The sequence below is a fragment of the Mustela erminea genome, chromosome 11 (genome assembly GCF_009829155.1).
Source record: "Mustela erminea isolate mMusErm1 chromosome 11, mMusErm1.Pri, whole genome shotgun sequence".
Lineage (NCBI taxonomy): Eukaryota > Metazoa > Chordata > Mammalia > Carnivora > Mustelidae > Mustela > Mustela erminea.
In genome coordinates, this window is record NC_045624.1 from 5,903,493 (window position 1) to 5,913,264 (window position 9,772).

Genomic DNA, 9,772 nt, shown 5'->3' on the forward strand with positions numbered 1-9,772 from the left:
TCAACCTCATTGTATTAGGACTTGGGCCTTTGGCAGGAGCTTAGGTCAGGAAGACAGTCTCCCTCTCTGGGGTGTCTACATCCCGAAGCTCTTTCCCCAGCAGTGCAGAGATGTCCCCGGCTGTAGGATCCCCTGGATGACATTGTGTGGCTGTACCGTTGTTTATTCAGACCCGCAGGTCTCTCTGGTAGGTGGACGCCTGGGCGGCCTCCAGACTCCGCAGTCCCTCACCGCTTGCTCATGTCTTTCCTCTGTTTGTAGGGACACGCCTGGGGCAGAGTCCCCGGAGCCGGGCCAGTGGGTCGCAGGGTAGAGGATGCGTGGTTTTGCCCGCTTTCTGCGGCATCCTCCTATGGCCGCACGACTCTGCCTGCCCCTCAGTGACATCCCGGAGTCCCCACAGACCCCAGAGAGGGAGCTGCTCATCTGTTTTTTGCAACCAGTCTGACAGATGAATCTAGTACTTCAGTGAACGGCACTTGCCTTCGTGACAGAAGGCTTTTCTGGGGTGGAGTCGGCCAGGGGGAAGGGAGGTCAAGGCTACCTGCTTTCTCATCGGGGTGTGTCCTCCCCCCAAGAAGCAGCACACGGGGCTGAGCCCTGAGGGCTTTATTGTCTGTCCCTGGGGGGGCACCTGGGCTTCTAGGTGGGTTACTGGGGGCAGAGGGTCCTTCATACAGGTCTGTAGGTCCCGCTGTAGCTGAAAGGGTCGGGCATCAAGCAGTCCCTGTCCTCCTCCTTCCAGCGCTGGATGTAGCTGGGGCCGCTGTCCCGGGGCCACACGATCACGGGGTCTCTGGACGCCAGGGATGGGTCCTCAGGGAAGAAGTTGAAAGGCCGGAGCAGGAAGCCCACGGAGTTTCCGGGTGTGGCGGTGTTAGGGATGTCCTCGGAGTGGGGGATGTGCAGGAAGCCCACAGTGACCCAGGCCACCAAGTCCTGTGGGAGACAGGGACGGGCAGGCGCTAAGGAGGCTCAGAGCGGGAGGGGCGGGCAACCTCCCCCAGCCCCGTGTTTAAGGAGTGGAGAGACCTCTGAGCTCCCCCTCCTCCCGGGACCCAGCACTGATCTGATCTCGGGCTCCGGCTGGAGCAAGGCAGAGCCAGTACCTTTTCTCTCTCTCTCTTTTTTTCCTTTTTTAAATTTATTTGAGAGAGAGAGAGAACGCGTGCACACACGTGCGAGCTGGAGGGGGAGAGAGGGAGAGGGAGAATTCAAGCAGACTCCCCACGGAGCACGGACCCTGACGCAGGGCTCGATCCCACGACCCTGAGATCATGACCTGAGCGTAAATCAAGAGCCAGACACTTAACCAAACGGCGCACCCAGGTGCCCCTCAGTACCTCGTTTTCAATGTTCTCGTTGTTTCGAAGAAACTCCTCGAAGACCACAGGTGGGTCCCAGGGGTCGTTCTGGTTGTAGATGCTGCTGCTGCACACCTCAGAGTCCCGGTACTTGGTCACGGCGAGGGGGTACCTGCCCAGAGGGGGAGCCTGGTGGCTCTGGGTGCCAGGGGGCCTCTCAGCCCTTTCAGAGACACCCTCAGGGTAAACGATGGGGGAAAGATACTGTCTTCCTCTTATGGTGAGATCATCCCCGGGACGTCAGCCAGACTCACCACATGTCAGCTGAGGCTCAGGTGCTCCGTTCAGCGCTCCGCTCCCCTCCCCCAACACAGAGCCAGAGAACACACACTCGTGTTCCCGGGCCCAGATATACCACCACGGAGACCCAGATCTCATAGACAGACACACGGACACACAGAAATTCATGAATACTGGCCCTCCCCCGCCTCCCAGGCCCCCCCTTACCTGGCCCAGGTGACAGCCTGCTCCTTCTGCCAGCCCACGGGCAGCACCTGGTCGGCCATGGAGTGGATCTGGAGCCGGTAGCTGCGCCGATGGCCCCAGCGGTTCTCCTCGGGACTCGCGAAGAGCAGGTACCTGGGCAGAGGCTGTCCGAAGCGGAAGGCCGCCTGGCGCTCCCGGTGGTAACTTGTCTGCTTCAGGGTTGGCTGTACCAGGTGGTGTCTGGGGCTCCAGGGGTTGGTGATGTTTTCTAGTTTCATCTGCAGGGTCTGGAAGCTGTTCTTGGTGCCTGCAGGGGTACAGGAAGGAGGACAATGAGAAGGAAGCCCCTTGTCCTTAAATACCCTCATTTCTGGGCTGGGATCTCCATCCCAGAGCTCATCCAAGAGCAGACCATCAGGAGTGGGGCGAAGATGATGTTGGGGGTACGCACTGGGTAGACGGAAGGAATGAAAGCCAAAAAAACAATAGAGGAACTAGAAGACAGCTCAGAGTCAGGCCTGTTCGGACAGCTAAAGCCTCTCATGATGTCCCCGCCATGTTTCACGGTGACACCATTAATCCAGGAGACGATGGGTGTTGCAGATGACATAGCCTTAGGCAGCGACATTTCTTACACTCCTAGGCATTGTTCCCCAGCCCCACCTGTGCACCTGCCCCATCCATCCCTGCAGGGGTCAGGGAGCCCGAGGGTCAGACCAGAGCCCACTGGCTGCATCCAGGGCCAAGGACATGCTGGTCACTTCCACCGTTCTCAGGGGCACTCAGTGTCTGCACGGTCATTTGCAGAGAGGCAGGCTAGGCTCCTGATTCTATGCCTCCGGGGAAGTTTCCGCACCACCTCCCCCTGGAAGGCAGATGTTTGGCTGGGAGGGCGCTTCCGACCCCGGGTCCTACCTGCCACGTCCAGGTCCACGCGGTAGTGCACTAAGTGGGTGTGCATGTTGCCCAGCAGGTGCGTGTGCAGGCGGGTCCCGTAGCGCAGCCCCTCGGGGGTGTAGAAGGTGGCGTGCACATAGCCAGTGGCATGCATCTTGGCCTCCATCACCCCGTTGGGGTAGAAGATGAAGTCCCAGATGTAGTCATAGTTGTAGACCGTGGACGTGGTCCGCAGCACCAGCACCTGGCCTTTCAGTCCCGCGTAGAAGTTGAAGCCGCCACTGAAGTTGGAATTAAAGTGTCTCCGAAGCGGCACTCCCGTGGGCATCTCAAAGATGCAGAGGGCGCGGGGGTAGCGCACGGGGTCATCGGCGTCGTAGTGGTGGAGGGCGTCCAGGAAGGTGGCCGTGTCCGGGCAGTCGATGCCGGGCGCTAGCTCGTGCGTGACGCTGCCCAGCCCCCAGCCCACGTCGATGTAGTTGGTCTGCATGCCCGCGGGCGTGTGCCCCCCGTACAGCGCCACGGCCTCCTGCACGCTCACTTCGTAGGCCACGCGCTCGCCGCCGAAGAGCACGTTGAGGACCTGGAGCCCCGAGGACGAGCGCAGCCGGAAGGACACGCTCCAGCCGCCGTAGAACACCGTGCTGCCCTCCAGCCTGTAGCGGCGACCTTGGGGCTGGACCAGGCGGGGGCCGTTCCAGGGGCTGGGGGTGGGGAATTCCCCGCGCGGCTTGTAGGAGGAGAAGAGGGGGGTTTCCTCGGTGCCGGCCCGGCCCGGGCCCTCGGGGGGCAGGTCCTCCAGAACCACGGCGTCCACCTGCCCCTCCTCGTACTGCCGGGCCAGCTCCTCCGGGCTCGGGTAGAACTTGCCGTTGTACCAGACCAGCTCCACCGTCCAGTCCTGCGCGTTGGTGCTGCCGTGGTCCAGGAGGAGCTCCAGCCCCGTGGGGTGCAGGAAGTAGCCCTCCACGAAGCGCTGCAGGATAAACCACGAGCGGCGCTGGCCGGAGCCCACGCCGCGGGGCGCCACGTCCGTGAAGGTCAGGCAGCGTGAGTGGCAGTCTTGGAAGGAGAAGCCTGTGGTATCAAGAAAAAACTGGTGCAGGGGCTTGGTGGCCTTCTGCAGGGCCTGGGCCAGGAGGGCGTACTCGGCCCCGGTGATGGGCCTGGAGGCCCAGGTGGTGCGGTGCCCCGGCCTCGGGGGCAGCTCTCGCATGTAGTAGGGCCGTGGCAGGGGCCCCACGGCGAACTCGGTGACGTTGGGATGCTCCTGGGCTCCGAAGAAGATGACCGCTCGGGCCTCGCGGGCGGGAGGCCTCCCGCCTTTGTCCAGAAATTTCAGTACGTGTTGCTTCTTGGGCAGCAGCATCTCAATGAGGAACACGGAGTTCTTGGCCATGGTGGGCGCTCTGGAGGGCTCCAACCTCAGCTCCTCCCGCGACCAGAGGAAGCTGCGAACGGCCTTCAGCTCTTGGGCGCTCAGGTCCTCGAACACCCCAGCCTTGCTGTGCAGGGTCCTCGAGGGGTACTTGGCTGTGGCCGTGGCCTGCAGCACCAAGACGGCGGCCACGGCCCAACCGAGGGCCAGGGTGGCTGGCCGCATGGCTCTGGAACGCAGTAGCAGAGGTGAGCTTAGTCAGTTTATGGGAGGAATTGGGTTTCCACTAGGCGGGAGCCTTGGACAGTGAAGCCCCGCCCTCGGCGTGGTGGTTTTCCTACAGACTCCGCCCTCGAGCTGGAGGCCCTAACACTGTTCAGATCTGTGCTTCCCATCGTTTTTTTAAAAAGGATTTTATTTATTCATATGACAGAGAGAGAGAGAGAGAGCATGGGCAGGGGGAGCAGCAGGCAGAGAGAAAAGCAGGCTCCCCGCTGAGCAGGGAGCCCGATGTGGGGCTCGATCTCAGGTCTCTGGGATCATGACCTGAGCTGAAGCAGCGGCTGAGCCAACTGAGCCACCCAGGTGCCCCCTTCCCACTGATTTGAATTCTGCTCTCTCCTTACTTGTCTGCCCACCTCCAATACTCCTGTGCATTTTCTTGCCTGTACAAACTCATTTTGCCTTTCTCTATGTATTTTCTCAGCCCAATTAATGAGACAGTAAGGACCACACGTTTAGAGCAATGTCCACCTTCTACGAAGCACTCAGGAAGCGCTAGCTACTCTCTTTTTAAAGTCAACTATGAAGATACGGTCTGTGATGCCAACACGTCAAAAAATGCAAGCGATGTGAAGTAATTGGTCTGTGATTAGTCTGTAGTCCTGTGGCTTTGAGGACAAGCATGGGGTGGCCAGAGGGTTTGGGAGCCTCTCTGGTGGGGCCCTCCAGGTGTGGCTGCTTGACTATTCAAACAGTGGGGAGCCATCTCAGGTGGCGGGGAGATGCCCTTCCCCTTCCATTTTGGGGGGCTGTAGACTGGGTCTCTGTTTCATTTTCCCACCCCCAGGGCTGCCAACACGATCCCTTCTGGCTGTCCTGTCTCCTCCACTGGCCCTGGTGGGAAGTCCCAGGACTCATATGACCTTGTGTTCTCTAGCCCGAAGGGCATGGGGGCACTTAGGGGCTGCTGGGGTGAATCCAGAGCCAGTAAAAGGATATGGGGTGAACTCGTGTTCTGCTATTAAATTTTGCCGAGCCTCCTTTAAACACACACACACACAAAGATTCTGCTTTTTAGAGCATTTCTAGGATCACAGCAAAACTGAGAAGATGCAGACATTTCCCAAGAACCTCCCACCCCCACTCACACACCACTCCCCAGTGAACAAATCCTTCTCCAAAGTGGGACTTTTGTTACTATCTATGAATCCAGGCTGACACATCATTGTCACCCAAAGTCCGGAGGTGCCATTAGGCGTCAGTCTTGGTGGTATACGTCCTGTGGGTTTGACAAACGGACTGTGACGTATATAAATACATATTGATGTATTTATATTTATATTTTTTGTACTTATATTTATATTTATTATAGGATCATACAGAGCAGTTTTGCTGCCCTAAAAATCCTCTGGGCTCTACCCGTCCACCTGTTCACCCCTCCCTCCCCTCCAACCCCTGATAACCGCTGATCTTCTTACTGTCTCCGTAGCTTTGCCTTTTCTAGCATGTCCTACAGTTGGAATCACACAGATTCAGCTTTTCCAGATTGCTTTTCTCACTTAGTCATATGCACTTAAGTTCCTCCATGTCTTTTCATGGCCAGGATCCCTGTTTTACAATCTTGTAATTCCAAATTTCTTTCTGCTTTGCTAAGGAGATGTGCAGGAGGTTTGTGATTCTATTAACCTGAACTTGGCTCTTCCTTTCACGTTTACCTCTCCTAGTACAGTCTTTATTCCAAAGTCCAAGCAGGCAGCAGGCGAGGTGGACGATGTTGGTGAAGCCACATGAGGAGGGAGAACCCGGCGGCTAGCGGGGCCACACAGGGAATGTGCCCTCCTCCCCATGTCTCATCCCCAGCACCCCAAGAATGGCATCCAGGCCCTGGCTATGCCTTTCCTGTCTCACACCTGGGTACTTTAGACCTGCAACCCAGCGTGCTGTGCCCTGGAGTTCTTCCCTCTGGGTTCCCACCCCTTGCGTCCTGGCTGTCCCCCACTCCGTGTCTGCGTTTCCCCTTTCCCTCTGTCCACGCCCTTTGTCCCTTGCTCCCTCCCTCCAGTCCCCCTGTCCACCGCCCCCAGTACCCCCCATCAGAACTCACCTCTGTGGTCTGCTCTGGGCTCACCTCTGCTGCCAACCTTTGTCTCTGACCCTTTGAGCTTTATGGCTCTACTGACCCCGCCCTGGAGGGAGGGACAGGGTGAGGCATGGGCTGACCAAGGAAGGCGACCCACAGCTCAGGGGCTCCCCAGTGGGCAGGGGCATGAAGGAGTGGATGGGGGCTCTGGCTGCTGCAGTCTGAGGGGCTCCAGTTACCCCTTTGAGGTACCCACATCTGGAAACTCCCCAGTCCTTCACTGCTTTAGCGACCAGGGTCCACTTCTGTTTTCCCTCTGATTCCCTCTCCTCCCCCCGCAGGGGCATCATCTTCCGAAAGAATTGCGTGTGGTCCTTCCTGCTTCAGGCTGCACGGTGCCACGATCTGTTAGAGCGGGCGGCGAGTTGCAGAGGCCAGAGATAAACATGACGGCGCCTTTACCAGCAAGTAGCTTCCCCTAGAACAGATTGCAGGGCAGGAGCTGGGGCTGGTGCAGATAAACAGCAACACCCACAACAGAGGATTTGACCCACGCGTAGAAAAGGGAACCAGAGACAGAATGGCTGGGGAGAGGGAAGCCCTGATATAGGCAGAAGGTCTTCTTAGCCATCTCTGTGGGGAAAGGAGGGAGGAACCGGCTGGGGACAAAATCAGTCCGGATGGCTGGGGCTTTGGCTCAGAGAGGGGGGAAAAAGGGAAACCGGGAGGCAGGGGTGGGGGGTGCAGCGCTGCAAGTCGTTTTGGTATTTAGTGGCTGCTAGACGAAGGAAGGAGAAAATATTAGTTAATCCGTTATCCTTTTGCGATTGCAAAAGGCCTTTGACGTCTTCAAGGAAGAGGATTAGCTTTAAATGCTGAGATGATGATTTGTATAATGACTTCGCTTACATCCTACCCCTTCACTGGTCTGAAGGGTTGAGACCTGATTAGTCTCCCTGAGGGGCTCACCAGCTCTTGAGGATGAGACTTGAGGACTCTGGATCCGAAGAGAGTTATAGGAACAACTTGACCTTGAGAAGCGCAGCCTGTTCCTGTTCCACAAAAGACATCATATCCAAGATAATGGGGTGAGGACAGATCAGGGGAGGATACTTGTGATGATTAGAAGAGAAAGGGACCACACATAAAGGAATGAGGCCGGACCCTTAGCTTGCACCATACACAAAAATTAATTCAAAATGGATCGAAGTCCTCAATGTAAAAGGCCAAACCATAAAACTCTTAGAAGAAAATGTTGGAATAAATCTTTTCGACCTTGGGTTTAGAAGGGATTCTTAGCCAGGACTCAAAAGCACAAACACCTGAAGGAAAAACACAAATTGGACCTCCCCCAAATTATAAACTTCTCTATTTCAACGGACACCATCAAGAAAGTGGAGATGCCCCACACAATACGAGAAACTATTTGCAAATCATATATCTGATAAAGGACTTGTCTGTAGAATATATAAAGAACTCTGACAACTCAATAATACAAAGAGAACACAATGAAAAAATAGGCCAAGGATCTGAATATGTATTTCTCCAAAGAAGAGGCACAAGTGACCAAAAAGCCCTTGAAAAGGCTGTTCACCATCATGAATCATCACGGAAATGCAAATCAAAATCCCAGTGAGCTGTGACGTCACATCTGCCCGCACGGCTAACGTCCACGAGTCAGACAGCGAGTGTCGGTGAGGATGGGGAGAAATCCGAAAGCTCGCACGCTGCTGGTGGGAACGTAAGTGGGGCGCCCGCTGTGGAGAACAGTCTGGCACGTCCTCCAGCAGTTCCACACAGAGCTGCCGTCTGATCCAGCCACTCCAGCGCTAGGCAAAGACCCAAGAGACACAGAAAGAAGCCTCCGCACAGAAACTTCTAACAGAGGCTTGGCACAAAGGTGGAAAAGACCCAGAGGTCCTTCACCGGAGGGACGATAAACGGCGGAATGTTATCTGGCATTAAAACAGTTAAGTACTGACTCACTTCACAGTGTGGATGAACCTTAAAACCATTCTCCAGGGGCCGCCTGGGTGGCTCAGTGGGTTAAGTCTCTGCTTTCAGCTCAGGTCATGATCTCAGGGTCCTGGGATCAAGCTCCGCATTGGGCTCTCTGCTTAGCAGGGAGCCTGCTTCCCCCCTTCTCTCTCTCTGCCTGCCTCTCTGCCTACTTGTGATCTCTGTCAAATAAATAAATAAATAAAATCTTTTAAAAAAAAGGGAAAAAAAGACTTACTCTTAAAAAAAAAAACAAAACCCATTTTCCAGGGCCACCTGGCTGCCTCAGTCTGTTAAGTGTCTGCCTTTGGCTCAGGTCATGTTCTCGGGGTCCTGGGATCGAGTCCCGCGTCGGGCTCCCTGCTCTGCGGGCAGTTTGCTTCCCCATCTCGCTCTGCCCCTCTCCCTGCTCATGTGCTCTCTTTCTCTCCCTCTCGCTCAAATAAATAAATAAGATCTTGAAAAAAAGACATTCTGTTCAATGAAAGGAGCCAGTTAGGAAATACTGCATATGATATGATCCCACTTAAATGAAATGTGCAGAGCAGGCTAATCTACAGAGACAGAAAGCAGGTTAGCGGTCGCGCAGGGCTGGAGATCCTGGGTAGGAGTGATAGCTCATGACGTGGAGTTTCTTTTTGAGGGGATGACCGTGTCCTAAAATGGACGGTGGTGAGGGTTGCTCATTTCTGTGACACACGAAAGTCCGTCGATTCCTCGCTTTCTGCGTGGATTGTATGATATGTGAATAACTCCGGAGAGCTAGGCTTTTTTGTTTTTTTCAAGTGAGAGGGACTCTATCTAGAACACACAAGGAAAGCCTACAAATCAGCCAAAAAGAGGAAGCCATCCCACTGGAAACATGAGCAAAGAGTCTCAAGGCCACTTACACAAGAGGAAACCACGAGGGCTGAGGGCACAGGAGGAGATGCTCCCATGTGGTGACTATTAGAACAAGGCCGTTGTTCGACAAGATCTCATTTTACAACCACCGCGGGCAGAAACGAGAAAGCTAGATGATACCCAGTGCGGGCTGCGATGCAGTGAGATGGGAAGTTCAAGCCCGGCTCGCGGGGAGGCAGGCTGAGGGTCTGGCTGTCTAGAGGGCCGGCCCAGCGTGTGGGCCCTGAGCCAGTCGGACACCCCACAGGACTGAGTCATGCTGCTTCGGACGTGTATGGCAGACAGATTCTCACGCAGTGGCACCCGACGGGATGCAGACACGCACCGGGGTGGAGCTGGGGAGCCGGAGCCCGTCCAGGGGCCCATCGCTGGGCCAGGGAGCCAGTGCGGCGGGCAGTGCACACCACAGATACAAAAAAAAAGGATGTGCACTAATACATGAGAAATTCTGCTGGGGAAGGGTGGGAATACACACATACACGCACGCACACGTATGCATACACA

At 55.9% G+C, this 9,772-nt stretch overlaps 1 protein-coding gene across 1 annotated transcript; it reads right to left on the reverse strand.

Moving 5' to 3' along the window:
• Positions 1 to 613: 613 nt before the first annotated feature.
• Positions 614 to 6,535, reverse strand: AOC1 (amine oxidase copper containing 1). The gene is made up of 5 exons (XM_032305728.1): positions 6,392 to 6,535; positions 2,706 to 4,294; positions 1,812 to 2,097; positions 1,344 to 1,476; positions 614 to 939 (listed from the first exon to the last, which is right to left on the reverse strand). Exons 2-5 carry the CDS (start codon positions 4,288 to 4,290, stop codon positions 673 to 675), a joined length of 2,271 nt encoding a protein of 756 aa, XP_032161619.1. The 5' UTR covers positions 4,291 to 4,294; positions 6,392 to 6,535; the 3' UTR covers positions 614 to 672.
• Positions 6,536 to 9,772: the final 3,237 nt, after the last annotated feature.

Bases quoted from the DNA above. Each gene is read 5' to 3' on its own strand.
- AOC1 (XM_032305728.1), bottom strand. From the start codon at position 4,290: ATGCGGCCAGCCACCCTGGCCCTCGGTTGGGCCGTGGCCGCCGTCTTG. The intron at 1,477-1,811 runs GTAAGGGGGGGC...CCCTCTGGGCAG, and splicing joins CAGGCTGTCACCTGGGCCAG to GTACCCCCTCGCCGTGACCA. The intron at 940-1,343 runs GTACTGAGGGGC...TGTCTCCCACAG, and splicing joins ACGAGAACATTGAAAACGAG to GACTTGGTGGCCTGGGTCAC.